This window comes from Mixophyes fleayi, chromosome 6 (assembly GCF_038048845.1).
Source record: "Mixophyes fleayi isolate aMixFle1 chromosome 6, aMixFle1.hap1, whole genome shotgun sequence".
Classification (NCBI taxonomy): Eukaryota; Metazoa; Chordata; class Amphibia; order Anura; family Limnodynastidae; genus Mixophyes; species Mixophyes fleayi.
The window spans coordinates 213,610,070-213,635,501 of NC_134407.1; the positions used below are offsets into that span (position 1 = coordinate 213,610,070).

At 42.2% G+C, this 25,432-nt stretch overlaps 2 protein-coding genes across 6 annotated transcripts in view; both read right to left on the reverse strand.

The window, feature by feature from the left end:
- LOC142159781 (uncharacterized) overlaps positions 1-25,432 on the reverse strand; it is a 325,690-nt gene that overhangs the window by 150,653 nt on the left and 149,605 nt on the right. The gene's annotated exons all lie outside the window — the stretch shown is intronic.
- LOC142160620 (uncharacterized) overlaps positions 11,803-25,432 on the reverse strand; it is a 36,768-nt gene continuing 23,138 nt past the window's right edge. The window contains exons 8-10 of the mRNA XM_075215483.1: positions 15,243-15,321; positions 14,590-14,717; positions 11,803-14,274 (exon numbers count right to left, since the gene is read on the reverse strand). Of these exons, the coding sequence (XP_075071584.1) occupies positions 12,574-14,274; positions 14,590-14,717; positions 15,243-15,321 (1,908 nt within the window). The 3' untranslated portion in view covers positions 11,803-12,573. The remainder of the gene's footprint in view (positions 14,275-14,589; positions 14,718-15,242; positions 15,322-25,432) is intronic.

A 25,432-nucleotide genomic window follows, 5' to 3' on the forward strand; every position in this document is an offset into this window, starting at 1 on the left:
TAGTACAGCGGAGTGGAGCGGAGGTAGCGGAGTCAGACAAGCCGGTTCGGTACACAGGAATGGAGTCAGGCAGAATCAGAAGGCAACTCGGAGTCAACAAGCCAGGTTCGGTACACGGGTCACAAGAACAGAAGAATGGTCAGCAAGCCGGGTCTGTACACAGGGATAGGAGAGCCAGGGTAGTCAAACAGGCAGAGATCAGCACACAGAAAGACACTGGAGACTGGAAGACGCAGCAATCCACGAAGTACAGGAGCCAGGAACAGGTAAGTGGTGCTCTGACACTCAGCGAGTGTCAGAGTGAGGTTTTTATGCTGACGGGGATTCAAAATCCCCGCCTCTGGGTTGTGGACAGTACGTCATCCGGACGGAGCGGCGGGGATCAGGTAAGTCCGTTACATTCCCCCTACCCTATCCACAGTATTCAAAACTAATTTCAATCCAATTTATTTACATCTTTCTTCTCTAACTAAGAACTGGCTTAACTTTGAGGTCTCCTGGCTGGGCCATATAGCTGTTTTTAAAATTATGCTGCTACCCAAACTGATGTATATTTTTCGCACTATTCCCTATATTGTACCTAAACGATTGATGGCCCGCTTCCATACGCTAATGATGGCATATGTGTGGCGGCAGAAGCGCCCCCTTCTTTCCCATAAACGTATGGCCCTACCTAAACAATGCGGGGGACTGATGCTTCCTAACTTAACTTGCTACCAGCCACTATGGGGCGAGGTATTTGCTCTAATTTCAACGGTCCTAAAAACTCCTGTTGCTCCAGACTCAGCCCTAGCTCTTCTCCATGTCTATCCGACTTCCATTCCAAAGCACGATCGCTTTGGAATGGAACATATTAATAGCTGCTAGAGCAGCGATAGCACAAAACTGGAAGTCTCAGTCCCCCCCTACCACTGCCCGAATCATCTCTAAGTTACAGTATAGCTTTGAGATGGAAACAATAGATACGCCCTATGCCTCATCTGCATCAGCTCCTATCATAAAATGGTTCAGGTGGCATGAATATATTACAGATGGCCCCGGTGCTCCCCAAGATACTTCCGATTTTCCAACAGCTCACGCTCCAGCGGCCCTTATAGAATCTCCCCAGCCCACTGATCAGTTCTTAGCTCCTGGTACCCCTCCCATGGTGGAGATATCTTCGGATGATCAAAATGAAGGCTGATATGTCTTGCTATATTTCTGTTTGTTGGAGGGGGTTTTGTTTTTGTTTTTCTTCCTTATGAGTGGATTGTTTATATTCTCCTTTCATTTTTAAATGCGTATTATTGATATTGTGTGCCTTATGTTAGTTTCAAGTTTAATTGAGTGACTCCTTTCCCCCTGCGTGGGGAATCCCTATGTGTTCCCCTTTGTTGGTAATTTCCTTTCCCCTTTTTTTTTTTTTTCTGTACCCCTTATACCTTTGAAAAATTTGAATAAAAATATTGATGCGAAAAAAAAAAAAATGTCAATGAGGGTATTGGATATTTATTATTTCTTTTTGTCACAATACAGGGGCACCTACAGGCTATTTGCCTATACTGATTGACGGTGTTAACCAGCAATGGCTCCCACACCACGTCAGCGTTTACTGAGCTATCTGCCAGACTCTCACCCACCCCAATAACATGGACATGGGAAAGTATTTTCACACCCAAGTAAATATTTAAATACAAAGTATAAGTTTATTTAACATAATACACCAACAGAGCTGTAGCACTTTTATGAAAGGGTTAAAAAAATCACACTGTAACACTATAATATAACGTAAAAGGAAAAAAATACATTACACTTATGATATAAAGCCAGTCTCTAGGGTATCCCTTAAAGGCACGACCTGATGTCTTCAGGCTTACTAAAAACAAAACTTACTGTGAAGGCAACCCAAGACACTAATAATTTTGGTTTAAGGTTTACTAGCAATCATCATCCAACGGAAATTAATTATTTGGATATCACTTTACGTATAGAAGATTCCTCAATTATTACGGAGAATTATTCTAAACAAGTTGATTCTCACAGATATGTACATTATAGAAGTAGCCATCTAAGTTCTTGGAAAAATTGTATACCCAAGAGCCAATTTCTTCGCATGAGAAGAAACTGCACAGATATTAAGGATTTCAACAAACATTCTGAGAAATTATTTGTAGCCTTTGTAGAACAGGGCTACCCTGAAGAATTGGTACAAAAAGCCTATACTGAGAATTTAGACTTAGATAGGGATCAGCTCCTTACTACACGTCCCAGTAAAATCGATCAGGACAGATCTGTGGTTTTCATCACTAAATATAATAGTTATGCGAATGAAATAAGACAGATTATTACTAAAAATTCTGCTCTACTAGAACTGAATGACTGTGTTGGTCAACTCATTAATAAGGGTAGAAATACAATCTTTAGAAAATCAAAGAATCTAAAAAATAAACTATCTCCTAGTTTCTTTAAAAATAATCTAGGAGCTATACCATCTGTACCTAATTCGTCCCTAGGCTGTTGGCTGGCTTCCAGACCTAATGGTTTTTATAAATGCAGTAAAAGTAGATGCATTACTTGTTCATTTGTTGACCATAAATGTACCAATTTTATCTCTTTCTCAACGAGGGAAAGCTTTACCATCGAGAAAGTCTTAGATTGTTGTTCTACTTATGTGATATATGTCATAAATTGCAAGTGTGGGATTCAGTACGTTGGGCGTACTATTCACACGCTTAACGTGCGTTTCCTTGAACACCGTCGCAATATTATAAAGGGTATAAGATCACATAATCTATCGTTACATATTAATGAATGTCAAAAAGGTAAATTGGAGGGTCTTAAAGTTCGAGCAATCGAACAGATTGGTTCAACTGTTAGGGGGGGGATCGTTTCAACATCCTCTGTAAACGAGAAGCCTTTTGGATCTTCAGACTAAAAACATTGTTGCCGTTTGGACTTAATGATAGCATTGAACTTAAAAATATAGGTTAATTTTTGTCCCTTTTATTTGTATATTTAATTTACTCTATTCTATGATGTCAGTATGGGCAGCCAACGTCCATAGTTGGGTTCCTTTAATACTTACCTGAGGCAGTTCCACTGTGTTGAACATTTAGATTACTCAATAGCCCATTTCCTTTGTGTTTAGGGTCCAATATATTTGATGTCAGTATGGGCAGTTAACGTCCATAGTTGGGTTCCTTTTAATATCTACCTGAGTCAGTCTTATTGTGCTGAAATCTAGACTATTAACTAGTCCATATTCTATGGTTAGTCTCTCTTTTTTAGTTTTAGCTGTGGATCATGTTAGGGGTTTATATATTTTCACACATGCCTTTAATATAATAATAATAATATATGTATTGATTCATGTGTGGAAATGTTTTTCTAGCCTCTAGAGGCTGTGTATGTATTTTTGTGAAGATCTGTCATCCGAATATATATATATATATATTTTTATCTGTATTACCAGTTTATTTTATGTTATTATAAGCATTTATCTTATGTATTGGATAAGCATTCTGTTGAATCAGGCTTTTTTCCGAATATGATTCCGGTCTACAGGAGATCGTGACTTTCCGTGATGAATGACAGCGTGTCGGCTATTTTCGGAGTCTTACAGACGATCACGTGATTCCTAACACAAAGTCCGGATATCTCCGATACTGACTACTAATGAGCCGGATATTTTGGTAATATCAGCTGCTGACCATGTGATTGACTCCATGTGACCATTTTGCAGTATTTTAAACCAGCGTGGCTGGTTCTAATCACTCAACTCACCTCTGATGAAGCGGCAGGACGCCGGGAAACGCGTTAGGAAGGATTGATATATCTCAAAATCCATATCAGGTGCTGGCCAGCCTACCACTAAAAGTGGATTTGGGATCCTTTGCTGGGTACCTTCCCGCTGACTGTCAATCATATCTGTTGGAGCCTTTACATCGGGATTTGATATCTATGAATTCACAAAGTGAAGCTAAGTATATATGCATATATCTCTCTAGCGCCCACAAGATCCAGTTCCATTGGGCACTGTTATAGATCACGAGTAATGTGATTACCGATACTAGATCTGGAAATACTATCATCGATAACGTTTAAAATCACAACACTAACTTGATTTTCCGATGTTCGATTGCACCCTATGGGGGATGCTCTAATTACATATTGTATCAAGCCACCTTTTCTGTCCGGCTAATTACCATTAAAACCAGCTGGACTTATATGAGGAAAAGATAACATCCTAAAGGTGATCTCCAAGTTGGAATATTGATACAAGTGGCTTCCTCCTTTTTTTGCCCTTTGTTTTAGCTCCAAGATCATCAAAATCTTTTTTACTTTGAAAACCCGCGGGTTGGATTCCTTGAACGGCATTGCCAGTTTTATCTGATGGTATTAGATATTATTCAATTGTGGCCTAGTATCCTGATTATGCAAAAGATCAGGTCTGTTTATTATGCAGCTGTCCAATTTCAATGTTACAAATGTTATAAGCTTTTGATTATTTTTGCTTATCCTGTTTTTTATTGTTGTCATTTAATAAATTGTCAACTTTTAAGTACCTGGTGCTTTGCGCTCCTCCTTCTGTGGCTAGATTTACTAAAAACAAAACTTACTGTGAAGGCAACCCAAGAGTTTTTTTAAGGCAAAGAAGTGGAATATAATGTAATGGCCGAGTCAATCACCTGATCTTAACCCGATCGAGACTGCATTTCACTTGAAGACAAGAAACAACGCAGTAAAGGCCTGGCAAAGCATAACAAAGGAGGAAACCCAGCATTTGGTTATGTCCATGGGTTCTAGACTTCAGGTAGTCATTGCCTGCAAATGATTTGTGACAAACTATTAAAAATTAACATAATATTTATGAATATGTTAATTTGTCCAATAATATTTGAGACCATGAACATAAGGGACTGTGTATAAAAATGTTTGCAATTCCTAGACGTTTCATATATTTTTGTTCAATCCCTTCAATTAAAGATGAGTCTGCCCTTCAATTGCATCTCCATTGTTTATTTACAAATCCACTGTGGTGGTGTACAGAGCAAGAATTATGAAAATTGTGTCACTGTCCAAATAATTCCAGACCTAGCTGTATATTTTCTTCCTTTATTTTGGTCATGAGAGAAAACGGTCCCCTTTACCCAGAACCTGCTAATGTGGGAATTGGAACAGGGATAAGAGTGGCACCCGGAGACCTCAGGGTTATAATTTCTGGCAGAAATCGTCAAAGAGGACTGTGAGAATCCAATATTCACTTTCTTCATTGTCAAGTTCTCTGAGCCTGGTGACGCTGGGTCACTGTCATACCTGGGGTGACACTTGAACAGGGCCAGTACCTTGTTGGTAGTAGGAGTAAACTAACTCTTGATCAAACTAACTGTACACAAGGATACCCCAGAGATTGGCTCAGTGAGTGGTATAGCTTTCCCCTTCCATATTATGGTAAAATGCTTACTGTTCCTAAAATATATATTCTTTATTGAAATATTTGCCTTGGTATGAAAATAATTAAGGTACTGGAGGCAGGAACAGAAGGCTAAAGCACAGACCTGTAATTTGGATCTGGGGAGGGAGATGTCTCCATTAGTCCCTGGGTACACAGCTGAAGGGAGCTCAGGTGTTGTAAAAATAAGTAGCAAAATAATCACTACAGCTGAGATATATAACCTTATACAGTATTTATCTGTACTATATTTCATCTACCATTTCACGGCTTGGTATGCAATTTTGTCTCCTTTCCTTGTACCAAGACACTATTTTGCTCTATGCTAATAACCCTGCACAGCTCAACGTCATCAGCTAATATAGACAAATTCCAAGAGAGAATCTATATTTTTCTGTTTTATTGCTGAACATAAAAATGACCTGTTGGCATATGACACACAACACATGCATGCACACTTACGTGTCCTCGGCTGTATTTTGGGTTGTATCGAAGTGTCTGGAGCAAAGAGGGGTCATCCATCTTCAAAACTTGCATCTAGTTTGTGTAGGTGCAAAATGTACATCTTGTACCTAATTAATTTCAAGATCTATATAACTCAAAGGGCGTGCTCCATTTGTGACTCCACATCCTTACTGTACTGCACTTGCACGTTAATGCACCTAAACCGCCTCTTCAAGTGCTAGGGGCCATAAGTGTATGATACGAACAACTCAAAATACAGACGCAAGTTATGCACAGTGCATCAATTTTGTCGCAAGACGCTTCTTTTCAATGCACAAATGCACTTACTTTCAACTCTAAATCAGTCCCTATATGTCCTCTACTTCATATTTTATACCATCAGATTCATATAATGTTGTGTCCCTCACGCTATCCAGAGACAGAGAACAACTTTGCAAGAAGTTTTGTACAACCAACCGCATACAGCATATAACATATACACTGATATGCCACAAGTTGCTTTTCTCACAAGTAAATGAGATCAGGAATAGCAGATGAATCGACTTACATGTAATGTTTTATTCAATGTATTAATTTTTAACAGAGAAAACCTTTGACATTAAGCTAGATTTATAATAAACACATTTTCTACCTGTGGATTATCTCGTGCACATAGTTTGGGATTGTTCACAGAACATTTCTCATTAGGAGCATAAATATGTGCAATCTCTGTCTAAAAATGTCTAAAAATTGCTGAACTACAGGTAAAACATTTCCCACATTCTGCACATGTATATAAAAACAGGGTTTATCACCTGCATGAATTATGATGTATAAGTAGATTACAAATTTGTTTATTTATATTCTCTTCATCATTGGTCAGGTTTTCCATGCAGATAATATGTCATATAGAGCAGTTTAATACAGGTATATAATTGTTAAGGATTCACAAGGCTGTTTTGCTGACCGATAAGAGCACAAAACAGTTGACATGGCATTTACTGAGATGCTTACATGGTATTAAACATACAATTAGAAGCAGGTCTCATGGAGGACTGTTTTCTCGGTTAAGTTCACATTCATGGACAAAATGGGAAACCAAAGCATATGGTTTTGACACTGAAGGGAAGTAGTTGAATTATCTAAGTGACAGGCTAGTCCAATGTTACTAAATGGAGCAGCATTAAGTTTGTACATACATTAAATCCTTAAATGGGGGACATTGGATATGCTTGAAGTATAAATGGATGGACCCCCTACACCATCCTATGCATAGTGTGGAGCTGCCTGAAGTTTTTCCTGAACGCCAATCCCACTCCAGCCATGGCTGTGGACTTACCTTCCATAAAATAGTCCTTCATGTGTCCCAGTACCCATTGTACCTTCACTACAGTGAGGGCATTTTAATAAACCCCCTCCCAACTCCCCTAAATATCTTATGTTTAATGTACCATCAGTCTCTACTACTGTTTTACTGCATCATTTTATTCAACTCATCAATATATGAAAAATAAATGTTCTGCACTTGAAGGATAACTAAACCCAAAATATGGCATTTACAAATACATTTTTAAAAGTTTCAGCAGCTTCCCAGAATGGAAGATATTTTACAAAAAGTGGTGACTATGAGGGGAGTAACTTTCCAACACTCAGGACACTGTAATCAGCCAGAAAATGGTTGATGAACGAGAAGAATACCTTATACTAAGCTGCAGAGCAAATGTAATTTTAATGTTAAACATCTCAAGGTCTGTCAGGGTACAGGAACCTGTACATATCTTTGCAAATATTTTGGCAACCCAATCTTAAAGCAACTGTAATTTAAGTTTTAGAAATTTTGAAAAGCCACAACATAAATAGAACTATAGCTGTCGGGACAGATTTAACTCACAAAACATTCCCGTATCAGAGAAAGACTACCGTTTCTCTCCAGTGTGACTTCTCTGATGCAAAGGAAAGTGCTTTACTAGTAAGCCATCTCCCACATTTTGATGCACAACAAACTTGATTTTCTGCATAAACATTTCCCCAACTCAGAACATAAATATAGGTATACTCATGTGTGAATTGTCTGATGTAGAAAAAGTTTCATTTCTGGTTAATACTTTTCCCACACTCTTAGCAAATTAATGGCCTTTTGTCACGGATCTCAAACAGAAGTACAGCTAAGAGTCACGAATTTGGTGAAAAACACTCTGTGTTTATTTGCAGAGAGGTATTAACAACAGGTAATAAGGAGCAGTGATAAATACCAGGTTCCAGCTGATGCAGAAAGTAGCATAAATGTCCAGAAACAACCAGGTAAACGGTTAATGCAGGGTAGCAGAGGGTAGGTATTAACAACAGGTAATAAGGAGCAGTGAAAAATACCAGGTTCCAGCTGATGCAGAAAGGAGCATGAATGTCCAGAAACAATCAGGTAAGGACAACAGGAAATGACATCAGGATTGGACAACAGGAAAGGACATCGCAGGATGGGACAACAATAACCAGCCCTGTGTGCTGGGAGTGACAGGTATATAAAGGGAAAACCACACCCAGGTGCATGGGATAATTGGTGAACAAGTTAACCCCTAAGGCAAACAAGAAAGGCATAATAGCAGCACCTCTGGTAATCAGAGGTACTGCTGCAATACAATACAATAATAGGACACAAAGGGCAGCAGCTGCCATGCAAAGCAGCATGTAATGCATAAGCTGAGGGCAGATCGTGACAGTACCCCCTCCCTTAAGGGCGGATTCCAGACGCCTAATTACCAGAAATGTCTGAGTTCATCGGAATCATAGTCTACAATTGGGGGCCCGGCAGAAAAGTCCTCGTCCATGGGCAAAAGGGCAAAGGAGGCCATGCCAGCTGCCAGTTCAAGCACTGCAGAACCACCTCTTTTCTTACGCCCTCCTCTCTTACGGGACTTCCTTAGAGTTGGGACCTGTGCCAACTGGGTGGAGCACAAGGGTAGTTCTCGAACTGTAGTGCCGGGTAGTGTTGCTGAAAGCACCGGTGATCCACAGGATGGCACTGCAGGGGTTGGAGAAAACTTTTTGATTGCTTCCTCAACAAACCGTTGTAAGTCAAACAGGATGGGATCTTGGGTTTCAATAAAAAAGATTTGCCCATTCCAAAGCTTCTCCTTTAAAATATGAAATAAGGAACAGTACACGTCCCTTAGGGTTGTTAATAAGCTCTGGTATGGAGGGCATATAAGAGGCAGCAAATTTCAGAAGAGCACAAAGTTGGGAAATGTGCCCCTCAAAGAAAGGCAACGGCTCAGACTCGGCACCCTCAGCACAGGATGACTCGGACTTGGCAACAGACCTGACAGGGGACCCGGACTGGGCGGCAGACTTGGGAGCAGGCCCGGACTGGGCGGCAGACTTGGGAGCAGGCCCGGACTGGGCGGCAGACTTGGGAGCAGGCCCGGACTGGGCGGCAGACTTGGGAGCAGGCCCGGACTGGGCGGCAGACTTGGGAGCAGGCCCGGACTGGGCGGCAGACTTGGAGGGGACAGCGCTGTGAGAAGCCTGAGGGCAGACAGCGCTTTGAGAAGCCTGAAGGCAGACAGCGCTTTGAGAAGCCTGAGGGCAGACAGCACTTTGAGAAGCCTGAGGGCAGACAGCACTTTGAGAAGCCTGAGGGCAGACAGCACTTTGAGAAGCCTGAGGGCAGACAGCACTTTGAGAAGCCTGAGGGCAGACAGCACCAAGTGGGAACTCTGGCTGGACCGCATGGACTGGCAACTCGGGCTGAACCGCATGGACTGGCAACTCGGGCTGGACCGCATGGACTGGCAACTCGGGCTGGACCGCATGGACTGGCAACTCGGGCTGGACCGCATGGACTGGCAACTCGGGCTGGACCGCATGGACTGGCAACTCGGGCTGGACCGCATGGACTGGCAACTCGGGCTGGAGGGACAGAACCCCCTCTGGAGCAGACTTTAAGGGCAGCGCCCCCTCTGGAGCAGACTGGAAGGGCAGCGCCCCCTCTGGAGCAGACTGGAAGGGCAGCGCCCCCTCTGGAGCAGACTGGAAGGGCAGCGCCCCCTCTGGAGCAGACTGGAAGGGCAGCGCCCCCTCTGGAGCAGACTGGAAGGGCAGCGCCCCCTCTGGAGCAGACTGGAAGGGCAGCGCCCCCTCTGGATCAGACTGGAAGGGCAGCGCCCCCTCTGGAGCAGACTGGAGCTCAGGAATAGAGACAGCGGCTGGAGACTCGGCACTGGAGGCAGCGGCTGGAGACTCGGCACTGGAGGCAGCGGCTGGAGACTCGGCACTGGAGGCAGCGGCTGGAGACTCGGCACTGGAGGCAGCGGCTGGAGACTCGGCACTGGAGGCAGCGGCTGGAGACTCGGCACTGGAGGCAGCGGCTGGAGACTCGGCACTGGAGGCAGCGGCTGGAGACTCAGCACTGGAGGCAGCGGCTGGAGACTCGGCACTGGATAGCACGGTAACAGGAGACTCGGGTGCAGAAGCTGCGGCAGCAGGCTAACGACCGGACACAGTGGCAGCAGGCTCACGACCGGACACAGTGGCAGCAGACTCGGGACCGGACACAGTGGCAGCAGACTCGGGACCGGACACAGTGGCAGCAGACTCGGGACCAGTCACAGTGGCAGGAGACTCGGGACGGACACAGTGGCAGGAGACTCGGGACCGGACACAGTGGCAGGAGACTCAAAGCTGGAGGCAGATTATGTGACCTCAGAGCTGGAGGCAGAGGCTGGCACCTCGGGACAGGAGACAGAGGCTGGCACCTCGGGACAGGAGACAGAGGCTGGCACCTCGCAACAGGAGACAGAGGCTGGCACCTCGCAACAGGAGACAGAGGCTGGCACCTCGCAACAGGAGACAGAGGCTGGCACCTCGCAACAGGAGACAGAGGGAGTTGGTGCCTCAGGACAGGCGGCTGGAGCTGGCAGATTGGGTCTCTTCGCAGAGAACAGGAATGCTGGAGCATAAACAGATTTGGAGTGCAGAGAGGAAACAACAGGTGATGGTTCAGTAAGCTGACGTGGTCTACGGATGGGACAGTCCTGCAAAAAATGTGCAATGCTGGCACAGTAGAGACACAGTTTGTTGGTTATTCTGCGCTGTCTCTCCACGTCGGTCAGATGGGGGCGTGGCCCACTTGTGAACCGGGCATTAGTTAAACTGCAGTTGTTAGTTAAATGCAAATTTGACATGGTATTATTGCAAGGTGTTGGCGGCACAGATTCAGCAGCAGACAGAGTTGGCTGGGTCAAATCAACAGTATTAGATTTCAGTGAAACAGTCTCTGATAGTCTCCTGAGTGGGTCCAAAAGCAAAGTGGAAAATTTAGCCAGCTGGGAGCGTAGCAATATAATGTCCATTTGTAAGGTTTGTAGCAGTGGTAATTCCATGATTGGTAAAACAGACATGTTGCAAAAGACAAATGAAAACTTGATTGCAGCAAAAAAGTCCCAGAATAAAACAAAACTTTCACCTGACTCCAAAGCTGTTTTTTGGGCTGGTTATACTGTCACGGATCTCAAACAGAAGTACAGCTAGGAGTCACGAATTTGGTGAAAAACACTCTGTGTTTATTTGCAGAGAGGTATTAACAACAGGTAATAAGGAGCAGTGATAAATACCAGGTTCCAGCTGATGCAGAAAGTAGCATGAATGTCCAGAAACAATCAGGTAAGGACAACAGGAAATGACATCAGGATTGGACAACAGGAAAGGACATCGCAGGATGGGACAACAATAACCAGCCCTGTGTGCTGGGAGTGACAGGTATATAAAGGGAAAACCACACCCAGGTGCATGGGATAATTGGTGAACAAGTTAACCCCTAAGGCAAACAAGAAAGGCATAATAGCAGCACCTCTGGTAATCAGAGGTACTGCTGCAATACAATACAATAATAGGACACAAAGGGCAGGAGCTGCCATGCAAAGCAGCTTTCACTTGTGATTTCTCTGTTTAATTAAGGATGCTTTATTTGTAAAATTATTCCCACATTCAGAGCAAGAATATGGTTTAACTCTGCGGTTTCCAAAGTGTGCGCCGTGGCTCCCTGGGGTGCCGTGGCGCTGTCACAGGGGTGCCGCGATCACCCTCCCAAAAAAAAAGAAAAAAGAAAAAAAAAAAAAAAAACTTACCCATCCAGCGCCGGATCCTTGCCCTCACTGACTGCGGGGCGTGACGTCATCACGTCCGACAGCGTCAGTGAGGAGTGGCAGCAGAGAGGACAGAAGACATCGGAACATGAAGAATGAAGGTAAGTAAAGGAACGGAGAGTGAAGGGGGACAGAGACTCGCTGAAGGAGGGGAGGGGGGGCAGAGAGAGAGAGAGACACGCTGAAGGAGGGGGACAGAGAGAGAGAGAGATACACGCTGAAGAAGGGGGACAGAGAGAGACACGCTGAAGGAGGGGGACAGAGAGAGAGAGAGACATGCTGAAGGAGGGGGACAGAGAGAGACAGACACGCTGAAGGGAGGGGGACAGAGATAGAGAGAGACACACTGAATGAGGGGGGCAAAGTGAGACGCTGAAGGGGGGGGACACGGTGAGAGATGGCGAAGAGGGGGATACAGGGTGTGAGATGGCGAAGGGGCGCAGTGATAAAGAGGCACAATGTGATGGTGTCTAAATACATCTTACGTCATTTTGACCCAACTACTTAAAAAATGGGACTACTTGGTAATTATTTCTGGGTAGGGGTGCCTTGGAAAAATTATGGTGACCCAAAGGGTGCCTTGAACTGAGAAAGTTTGGGAAGCACTGGTTTAAGTCCTGCGTGAATTCTCTGATGTTTATTGTAATCTGATTTACTATTAAATGATTTCCCACATTCAGAGCATGAATATGGTTTCTCTCCTGTATGAATTCTCTGATGTTTAACAAGATATGATTTAGAGGAAAAACATTTACTACACACTGAGCAAGAATATGGTTTTTCTCCTGTATGAATTCTCTGATGTTTAACAAGATATGATTTAGAGGAAAAACATTTACTACACACTGAGCAAGAATATGGTTTTTCTCCTGTGTGAATTCTCCAATGTCTATTGCACTTTGATTTAGTATTAAATGATTTCTCACATTCAGAGCAAGAATATGGTTTCTCTCCTGTGTGAATTCTCTGATGTACAACAAGATATGATTTAGAGGAAAAACATTTACTACACACTGAGCAAGAATATGGTTTCTCTCCTGTATGAATTCTCTGATGTTTATTGCACGCTGATTTACTATTAAATGATTTCCCACATTCAGAGCAAGAATATGGTTTCTCTCCTGTATGAATTCTCTGATGTTCAACAAGATGTGATTTAGAGGAAAAACATTTACTACACACTGAGCAAGAATATGGTTTCTCTCCTGTATGAATTCTCTGATGTATATTGCACTTTGATTTACTATTAAATGATTTCCCACATTCAGAGCAAGAATATGGTGAATATGGTGAATATGGTTTCTCTCCTGTATGAATTCTCTGATGTCTATTGCACTTTGATTTACTATTAAATGATTTCCCACATTCAGAGCAAGAATATGGTTTCTCTCCTGTATGAATTCTCTGATGTTCAACAAGATGTGATTTAGAGGAAAAACATTTACTACACACTGAGCAAGAATATGGTTTCTCTCCTGTATGAATTATCTGATGCTTAACAAGATGATATTTAAATAAAAAGCATTTACCACACTCCGAGCAAGAATGTGGTAAAGGTTTTTTACTTACTGTGTGACATCTCTGATGGCTAATTAGCTTCAGATTCGTTGTAAAGCATTTTCCACATTCAGAGCAAGAATAAGGTTTCTCTCCTGTGTGAAGTCTCCGATGCACATAAAGGTATTGCTTCTGACTAAAAGCTTTCCCACACTCAGAGCAAGAATATGGTTTCTCTCCTGTGTGAATTCTCTGATGTATATTGCACTTTGATTTACTATTAAATAATTTCCCACATTCAGAGCAAGAATATGGGTTCTCTTCTGTATGAATTCTCTGATGTGCAACTAGATTTGTTTTAAAAGAAAAACATTTACCACACACTGAGCAACAATATGGTTTCTCTCCTGTATGAATTCTCAGATGATGAACAAGATAAGATTTCTTGAAAAAACATTTCCCACATTCAGAGCAAGAATAAAGTTTCTCTCCTGTATGATATCTCTGATGTTCAGTAAGATGTGATTTAAAAGTAAAGCATTTACCACACTCCGAGCAAGAGTGTGGTAAAGGTTTTTTACTTACTGTGTGACATCTCTGAAGGCTAAGAAGTTTCCGATTCGTTATAAAGCATTTTCCACATTCAGAGCAAGAATATGATTTTTCTCCTGTGTGAATTTTATGTTTAACCAGGTTTGTTTCCATATTAAAACATTTCCCACATTCAGAGCAAGAATAAGGTTTCTCTCCTGTATGAATTTTCTGATGTGTATTGCAATGTGATTTACTAGTAAATGATTTCCCACATTCAGAGCAAGAATATTGTTTTTCTCTTGTGTGAATCCTCTGAAGTACAAGGAGGTTTCTTTTCCTAGTAAAACACTTCCCACATTCAGAACAAGACCAAGATTTGTCTACAGTGAGATCATTCACATTTTTCCTCTGGTAACTAACAGAGCTTTGTTCTCCAGTGAAAGAAGATTCCATTTCCACCTCAATTAGAGTAGATGTATATTGTGTATGATCTGTGGGTGTATAAATGTCAGTGTGTGAAAAATTTCCTTCTTCACAAGATACAGGTTCCTCCTTAATATGAGTAGATGCATACTGAGTATGATCTGTGCATGTATCAATGTCAATGAGATTTCCTCCTTCACATGAGACTGATTCCTCCTTAATAAGAACAGTTGGAACTTTATGTAGTTCTGTTAGGAAAAATGAATGCTAGTTAGCTTTATAATGTTAATTAACCATCACCATTAATTCTGTGAAAAAAAACAAAGAGTATAAATCCCATTGTCTATTTCTTATATATTATTATTCTTGGGGATTGTGACTTCCAGCTTTAACCAAAAACAAAGCCATGGCCCACACAACCCCAGCATCCAGGAATCTTCCAAACTCTACAGAATTACTCGTCAGCAAATCCCCCATCATCACCTCGTCCTCCCCTCTGCCACTCTTAGACTGAAGCCATTATAGTGTTTCATTACCACTACTCATGATAGTATCAAGAGGAATCCCAGGGGCTTCAGATAATAGGAGAGGGTCACCCTTAAGCTCTGATGTCACTGGAATTAGTGGCCTTTTGTTAGAATCTCATTTTGATGCATTTACCCCCTGGTTTTCCTTCTGTGTTTATCGCTGAGCATCTGGACAAACACTCTGACAAATTTATCTCTACGAATTCTCACTGGGACCAAATGTTTGGTAACTAAATCTTCCCTTACCCAGTGATGTGAGGGGCCGGTGATTCTCAATCATGACGTCCTTGTACAGACCCTTGTGTCCTTCTAAATACTCCCATTCCTGCAAGGAGAAATATACAGTGACATCTTACACGTTATAGGAACCTGGCACACATAACAATACAGTCATCATCCAGACACATCCCCTGGTGGGGACGAGTATGAAATGTTGACAGTTAAAATAATTGACAGTCTAAATGTATACACCAAACTAAAGTATCTTTACGTCCTTAATTTTTTGCCCCTAGGAATCAATGGGTTCGGGGTTAAGTAGTGGGCTAGATATTGCTGGAAATTCCCACTGCGTCACCTCCAGGGATATAATAGGATTTTCATACTTACGTAAAATCCAGTTATCTTAGTCCACTGGGGGACATCATGTACTTTTGGTTATAGTGCAGTGGAACTAGGCATTGGGCACTTTAGGAAAGTTGATACTGAGCTCTGGCTCTCCCCCTCTTTCTGTTTAGGCTTCAGTTTATGTTTAACTAAGCTCCACGGACAAGGAGACATATAAAGAGCGAAGCAACTGAGAAAGAGGAAAACATCAACCTCTTGAACAAAAAGAAACCTAGACCATTAAAGATCGACTAAGAAAAATGTATTTTATTATAATATATATATATATATATATATATATTAGAAAAATCCTATTTTCTTTTACATCCAATTGGGGGACACCAGGTACATTGGCGACATCCCAGAGCCACCATCACGACTGGGCAAGCTCAGAAGAAACATCACAAAGCACCTTTCTCCCAAAACTGGCATCCACTGATGCAAACACTTGAAACCAGTAAAACCGAGTAAAGTGTGAATGGAGAACCAAGCGGCTGCCCAGTCGAGGCACCATGCCATGCCACCTAGGAAGCACTCACCAACCTCATGGAGTAAACTCTAAGATTATATGGAACAGGCTTCCCAGCCCCATCATATGCCTGATGGATTACAGCCATAATCCAGTGAGCAAGTCACCTTAAAGGCTGGCTAGACTTTCCTGTGCATCATAGAGGACCAAAAGATCCTCAGACTTGCGCACATCTTGTGTTCTTTTCACATCAGTATGCAAAGCTCGGACCACATCCAGAGAACAAAAAGAAACCTCGTTCTCCAAAGATAAACATTTGGTCAGTGCTGGGATTAGAATGTCCTGATTTATATGGAATCTGGACACCACTTTAAGAAGGGAGGAAGGCTTGGTTCAAAGAACCAACCTATCCTCATAAAAAAACAAGAGGAGGAAACTTGCAGGAGAATGCTGAAAATCTAGCCGAAGAAATGGCTAATAAGGTATTCCACGTTAGGAACTTCAAATCCACCAGGTCCAAAGGTTCAAAAGGAGAATGCTGTAAAGCCTCCAACACAAAGTTTAAATCTCAAGGCACTACCAGAGGAACATATGGAAACTGTATATGAAGCACCCACTGTATGAATGTTTGTTCATCTGGCATCTTTCTTTGAAATAAGACAAAAATAGCCAACACCTGACCCGTAAGCTAAATAAGGAGCAAACCAGCATCCAGCCAGTCTTGCAAAAACATAAGTAACCTGGACAATCGAAAAGAAGAGGTAGGAGACACCTTCTTTTCACACCAGGAAATATATATACTCCAGACACAATGATTTATTTTGGCTGGACCCGGTTTTCCGACCCTGAAGCATAGTTTGCACCACACGCTTAGCCACATATTAAAGCTAAATGTTCTAAACAAAGATAATTAAACGGTCCTGGACTTAACAGGTCTGACCGGTACTGCAGATGCCACGACCAACCCCCTGCCATGGAGAGAACGTCTGTGTACCATGCCCTCCAATGCCATTCCACTGCCACAGAATGACCAGAAACACACTCTCTCTTTACCTTCATTACATAGTAACATAGTAACATAGTTGATGAGGTTGAAAAAAGACACCAGACCATCAAGTTCAATCTATTTAGGATCTCCTGCGATCCTGCTCTTATATTTGAAATTAATCCAGAGTAAGCAACCGCCAATCTGTTTCAATTGTGAAAATCCCCCCATCCCTCCAGACTCAATATTGCATTCCTATTTTTACCCTATATCCACTACTATCCTTCATTTTAATTAACGGTCGTATCCCTGGATACACCTTTCCGTTAAAAATTTGTCTAACCCCTTCTTAAACATATCTATTGAATCTGCCATCACAACCTGCCCTGGCAATGAATTCCATATCTTGACTGCCCTTACTGTAAAGAACCCCTTTCTTTTGCTGGTTGTGAAATTTCCTCTCCTCTAACCTTAGGGGATGACCACGTGTCCTGTGTATGGTCCTTGGGGTAAAAAGTTCCCATGAAAGCTCTCTGTATTGACCCCTCATGTATTTGTACATAGTAATCATGTTTACTTTAGAAAAGAGGCGTCTAAGGGGAGATAGCCTTAGACGCCTCTTTTCTAAAGTAAACATGCCTAAACTGGCTAACCTTTCCTCATAACTTAATGACTCCATACCCTTTATCAATTTTGTCGCCCCTTTCTGAACCCTTTCTAGTTCCAAATTATCTTTTTTATAGAGTGGTGCCCAGAACTGTACTGCATATTTAAGATGAGGTCTTGCCAACGATTTATACAGTGGCAAAATTACACTGTCTTCCCTTGCATCTATGCCCCTTTTTATGCATGCCAATACTTTGTTTGCCCTTGCAGCTGCTGCTTGACATTGTGCACTATTGCTAAGTCTACTGTCTACGAGCAGTCCCAAATCCTTTTCCATTATAGATTCTCCTAAATTAATTCCATTTAATTTATAGATTGCGTTCTTGTTTTTGATCCCTGAATGCATAACCTTACATTTATCTGTGTTAAACCTCATATTCCATTTGGCCGCCCAATCCTCCAGTTTATTTAAGTCCCTCTGTAGAGAAGCTACATCTTGCTCTGATTTTATTACCTTACAGAGTTTAGTGTCATCTGCAAAAATAGAAACTTTACTCTCTAAACCATCACCAAGGTCATTAATAAATATATTAAAAAGGAGTGGCCCCAGCACGGAACCTTGAGGTACTCCACTTAAGACTTTTGACCAATTAGAAAATGTTCCATTTATCACAACTCTCTGTTCCCTATTATCTAACCAGTTTTCGATCCAAGTACAAATTTTGATTCCTAGACTCAGTTCCCTTATTTTGTAAACCAACCTCCTGTGTGGCACTGTATCAAAGGCCTTTGCAAAATCTAAGTAGACCACATCTACTGTCCTGCCCTGGTCTAAGGTCCCACTAACTTCCTCGTAGAAACTGATTAGATTAGTTTGACATGACCTATCCCTCACAAATCCATGTTGATTCCCACTAATAATTTTATTGCGTACCAAGTAATCCTGAATACTGTCCCTTAAAATACCTTCCAGTAGTTTCCCCACTACTGATGTCAGGTTTACAGGTCTATAATTCTCTGGTTGTGATCTCGTCCCCTTTTTAAACAACGGCACCACATCTGCTATTCGCCAATCCCTTGGTACTGAGCCTGATGATATTGAATCTCTGAAAATTAAGAATAGTGGTCTAGCTATTTCTGAGTTTAACTCCATAAGGACCCTTGGGTGTATGCCATCTGGACCTGGAGCTTTATTTATCTTAATATCCTTCAGTCGCCTTTGGACTTCTTCCTCTGACAACCAAGTATTAATTAATGGCATGGTTTCATTTTCATGTATTACTCCTGCCATTTGTTCCTCTCTGGTAAATACTGAAGAAAAGAAAGTGTTTAATACCTCTGCTTTTTCCTTAGTTTAATTTATCAATTCACCCATCTCACTTCTTAGGGGTCCTATATTATCTTTTTTAATCCTTTTGCCATTTATATACTTAAAAAACTTTTTGGGGTTTGTCTTACTTTCTTTTGCAACGTGCCTTTCATTTTCTAATTTAGTCAATCGAATTTCCTTTTTGCATGTTTTATTACATTCCTTGTACCTACGGAAGGACTCCTCTGACCCTTCAGACTTAAACAATTTAAATGCACGCTTCTTCCTTTGCATTTCTTCCCTTACCTTTTTATTTAGCCACATTGGTTTAGACTTAATTCTTTTACATTTATTTCCCATAGGAATAAACTTATACGTGTATGTTTCCAACAACATTTTAAAGACAGCCCACTTTTCTTCCGTATTTTTTCCTTCAAAAGCTCTGCCCCAGTCTATGATCTTTATAGACTCCTTTAGCATATTAAAATTTGCCTTTCTAAAGTTTAAGACCCTCGGAAGCATGGCTACCAGTGGGAACAGGTAAATTAGACTGAACTGCCAAGGGATCGACATGGCATCTATTGAGAGAGGGAAAGGATCTATTGCCCTGGAGCAGAAAAGCTGGACCTTGTGGTTCAACTGAAATGCAATTATGTCGATGTCCATTTGACCCCACCTGTCCACCAACTCGCGAAACACCTCCGGACGGAGGGACCATTTGCTGGGCTGCAGAGTCTGCCTACTCAAAAAGTCCGCCTCACAAATCTATAAAAATTGCCACAACGACCCAAATGTGAGTTTTAACCCATCAAAAAATCTTGTGCATCTCTCGAATGGCTAAAGGACTCTTGGTACTGCCCTGGTGATTGAGGTATGCCAGACTGTATTTTCACTGCCCTTCTCTGCAGCAAACGTTCCACGCTGATCAGAGCCTGGAACATCACTTGCAGTTCCAATACATTGATTAGAAGTTTAGATTCCTCCAGAGGTCAAAGACCGTGAAAATAGGCATGAAGACAGACTGAAACCCAACCGCAAAGACTGGCAACCAGTGTAACCAAGGTCCAATTCCGAATAGAGAATAGGCGACCCCTGCAGAGATTGTCTTTCTGCAACCAGCAAAGGAGCTACTGACGCACAGAAGAACAATGACAAAACACCTGACTGGAAAGGTTCAGATGGGATCTGTTTCACTTTGAGAGGAGTTCCATCTGAAACTCCTGTGCAAGAAACTGAGCAAACTGGACTGCCTCGAAAGTTGATACTATCTTGCCTAGAACCTTCATGCAGAAGTATACAAAGGTCTGTTTGACAGCCAACAGAAATCTTATCTTCCTCAAGGCCGTTTTCTTGCCCGGAGGACAGAACAAACACTCTTTAAGTGTGTCGAATAGAAGGCCCAAAAATACCATCCATTGAGTCAAAGTCAATTTGGACCTCTTGAGGGTGAGGATCCAAATGTGGGACTCCAGGGTCTGGGTCATCACCTGGATATGGGACAGGAGTACCCTAGGAACTCTGCCTTTAGAAGATCATCCAGGAATGAAAACGCTCTGGACTGCAACAGCACAGCCATGATCTTGGGGAAGACCTGTGGCCAAACCAAAAAGGTAGAGCTCGGAACTGGGAATGGTTTGATTGAACCACAAAACTGAGTAGGGACTGAAGACCCTCCCAGATGGGAACATGTAGATAGGCATCCTTGATGTCCAGGATCACCCTGAACTCCCTCTGTTCCATGCTGTGAATCACCGACTACAAGAAATCAATCCTGAATCTGGGCACCCTCATCTGGGTATTCTAAGATTTGAGATTCAGAATCAGCCCGAATGAACCATCGGGATTTGGAACAAGAAACAGGCTGGAATAAAACCCAAACCTTTTTGAGATTCCTTCACCGGAATAACCACTCTGAAAGAAGTCAGGCAATTGATGACCTCTCGCAGAACCAGTCAATTTGTCAGACATTCAGAGAGCCCTATGAAAAAAAAACTGTCTGGGAGGGTAACAGAGAAGATCGATGATGTGCCATCAGTCCATAAATCCCCTTACCCAGGTATCTGTGATAGACTGAAACCACTGATTTCGTAATAGAAGAAGACGGGCTCCCACCACGGAAGATCGTTTGTTGGCAGAATGTCTGCCACACTGACTGCTTGTCTGCCAACTTAGCAGCTGGACACCGAGCAGACCAGGCCTGACGTCCATGCTGCAAACCATCCAAGGGGTGGACGACTGACCTCTGGAATACTGACCGCCCCGAAGGATGGAAAAAATACCTGCTTTTCTCCAGACATGCTCTGTATGACCCCCTGTCAGCTTACTGATAATGATGTCAAGCTCAAGCCCAAACAGAACACCCCCAGAATAAGGAATTACTTCAAGACCCTTTTTTGACTCCACATCAGCCTCCCAGGACTGAAGCCAAAAGGTCCGAATGAGTGGAGACTGCAGAGGCAGAGATCCTTGTCCCAATCAGTCCCAACTCCCACAAGTAGTCCATAGTTTTCTGAATCTGTTCCACCAAAGGAAGCAGTCCAGAATATGGAATGGTGTCACAGCTTTGTTAACTCAAGCCGATGCCAAAGCTGGCCTAAAGTAGGCACCCGCCGCCACAAAAATGTACTTAAGGATGCCCTCAACCTTAGAATCTACACCATCCTTAAGAGTGGCTGCATTACGAAGCGGGATAATAGCGACCTTTGCCGACCGTGCAGCCAGAGCGTCCATCAGTGGAGATGCTTCCCATTTGGCGAGAACCTCAGGGGGAAACGGACAACAAGACTGCAGCCAATGGGACACCTGGACAACCAAGGCTCACCTAATAAATCCTTCAAATGGAAGGAAGAGGGAAAATAAAAATAATAATTTGACCGCTGTGCAAAGAGAAGGCTCTGCAGTCTCAGGGACTACTGCCTCAGGAATACCCAGCACCTGGCACACAGCCCGTATCAACTCTTCCACCCCCTGACGGCCAGAAGAAACCTCCTCTACAAAAGAGAAGTTCTCTACATCCGACTCCACAACCACTTCGCCCTCCTCGTGGGAAGAACTCTCAATATTTGATACATTTTCCAGCTGAGGCGCAGCCAACCTACCTGCGCTTACAAGGGGAAGATGGCGTAGAGGACTCCAACATTCTGTTTAATGAGGAGGAAACAACAAAATCCTGCACCAAAGCCGTCAGACCTTGTTCTTCAGAGTCCACGATCACAGGTCCAGACGAACCCTGGCCCAGCAAACCAGGAACAGACTCGGCCACACTCCCCTCAGGGGCAGGGGAAATTGGGGAAGGACAGAGTCCCCTTTTGCACACAGCATGAGATTCACAGATTTGCATGCTGCTCACAAAGCACCTGCGCCTGACCACCCCAAAGGCAATTTTCCATTGCATATGACACAGATAATGTCCGTCATAGAAGTCACCCCAGCCTTAGCCCTTAAAGATATTCCCCTATCAGACATGATAAACACACATGGGAGGAAAAACACATAGGAAGACAAGCAGCACACAATCAAAGCAAAGAAAATGAGTCTGCAATACAGCCAAAGATCTCAAACAGTATTAGGTACAAACCACTCTGAAAAAAACAACAACCCCACAACCCGTTACCTACAAGAAAGATGATAGAGAAGGGGAGAGCTAGAGCTCCAAAATGGCTGCCTATTCTGGTGTCTATACACGAGGAGTAAGAGACCACTAGGAAAGAAGTGCAGAGAGTGCCCCTCCATCAATCCAGTGCCTAGTAGGGGCTTACAAGAATACTGTAACCCCTACCTGACCCACAGATCCAGCCCCCTAAGGAATCTAAAGGCTGCCTCTAGAAAGAGACAGCCATCCCAGGGAGCCCACCGCGGTTTCCTAACCACCCTCTCCCAGCACTGTGCACGGTCAAGCAGCGACTGCTTTAGGACACCGGGCCAGCTGTGGCCAGCTCCAAGGAGGTACCCTGTGATGGGTGCAGGGCACGGCAGCGGAGGCACCTAAACAACACTTTTAATCCTCTCCCCTTCGCCGGCACCAGCAGCTGCAGCCGCTGTTCCGCGGAGCCGCCAATGTGGCTCAGAGAACAGAGGAGGCAAAAGCCTCCAAGTAAAAAATAAGTAAACCATGCAGAAAAATAAATGAAAACTTAAACAGGGTCCCTAAACGCAGAGTATAAACAGGTCTATAGAGGGGAAGGAGCTAAGGCTAGCTAACAACTTTCTTAAAGTGCCACACACCTATCACACCTACACTATACCTCAATGTCTCCCAATTGGAAGTGGGAGAAAAGGATTTTGTTTGATTATATGTTAAAGGTTTTAAGTATATCTAGTTGGGTATGGATATACAGGGTGGGGGGGGGGTGTTCGGTTTATACAAGCTACTAATGTTTTAGTTCCTTTTTATCTGCTGGAAAATATATTATTTATAAATATTAATCTATTGTTATTTCTTTATACAAAATGATTTTAGAGGGTTGATATTTGATATGATGGAATTTTGCAGTTGTATAATTGTTTGTTATGCACTAGACTGGGTGAACATATATTGGGACTGTCATGATTTTGGTTAATACAGGTTTAAAAAACCATGTTTGATACAGTAACTATAGGTGAGGGATTTAGTCTGCTCATGTAGCATGTAAGGTGTCTTTCTGATCACCTCAAACTAACCTTGGTTTTGACACAGGTTAAGAAACACAATCCTGACATAGCAGCCTGGTAGCAACGCATTTGGAAGGCAATAGCATCCTTGCTATTAAACGATCTTGGGTGGGCGGGGCTTATCATTATTCTCAAATCATCTATCTATAGAGATGTATCCATCCTAGTTAAGAAAATCTTACATTATGTTATGGAACAAGTACAGACTGACACGTATGGTAGGTTTGTGTTACTTCATGGTATAATTCGGACTTCAGCCTTAGTTCTCCTTGAGGAAAACTAAGGCTGATTTTCTCTGAAAATTTCTCTTTATAGCTCTATCCTCAGGCACTCTGCTGCTTTATGTGGGAGACTTTAAAAATGTGATGGATAATGACTAGATAGATGGAGGTATTCTTCTCCCACACTACCGATATCCACTGATCCCACGGCTTTAGCCAAACTGATATCTGACCTCGGTTTGACTGATGTCTGGAGAATTAGGTTTCCACAATCTCAACATTTTTCTTGCCACTCAGCGTACCATATACTTTGTCCTTGTTTGACTTGATTCTAGTTTCTCTTTAGTACCCTGCTTCCCTTAATAGGAGATACTATTGCTTAGAGGCGTCTCAGATCATTCACCCTTATCCATATGTATAACTCTAAGCCAGAAGTTGGTGCCAATTTATGGAAATGTAATCCCTTCTTGTTTGCAATAATGGGTTAGGGCAGTGATATGATAACAGAATGGGAGGAATATTTTGAGGTAAATGCAAATACCATCTGCCCACCTGTGTTATGGGATGCCCTATGAATGTCACGATTGGCCATGAACATTACATCTGTATGCCCAGGGCTTCATTGCCTAATTATTATAAAATATGGTAAAGATGGCTTAAGTCACTATACACTTTAACTTCTGTAGCTAAATATATAATTTCCATGCATGCTTTATAAACCATGTTATACCACATTCACCTAGTTAAGATGCTGTGTATATATATAGTAAGTATAACATTTGTATATATATATATATATATATATATATATATATATATATATATATATATAGTATGTTTTATTACTATTATAAAGGGTGTATTTAATTGTACTATTTATTATATAATTATATATGTATATAAAGATTTGTTTTTTACATTTAATATCATACTACTATACCCTGGGTATATGGTGGTGGTGGGGTTAATTTATGTTTTGTTTGTTATTGCTAATTTTGTAGAAATATTTTTTTTTTTGATAGATAATGTCGACAGACAGAATTTTATTTTATCTTGATTTGTTTTGCAAGGTTTTTTGCATCCTTTTAAGTGTTACTAAAAGTAAATTGGAGAAAGTAAAATGTTCCATGAAATTTCAGCCATAGAATTGATAAATGATAAACACTTACATTGTTTATACCTTTGCCCAGCAACCTGACTCCATTGATCTCTGTTAAAGGAGATGACACACGCAGGATTACCATATGGAATATATAATGAGCATATTGCAACGTACCCCAGCCCCTTTCACTTGAGTCTGGAGTCCCTGGACCACGTACCATGGCTCTCCCCCACCTTTGGCATTCTGATATTTTTTTCATATCACTTCCTGTCACCAATCTACTCCATACTGATCAGTGACTTCCTCCTTTCCTATCCCTTCTCCTCTAGTTCTCTATCTTTCTTCCCCTCCCTTCTCCACTCTTCCCCACTGTAACAGTGACCATGCGTGACTATTTTCTGTATCACTGTATTGCTTGTTTGTTTTTATGTTGATTACTCTGTTATTTGCTTTTATGTGATCCTTATGTATACCTGGTTTATTATGTTATC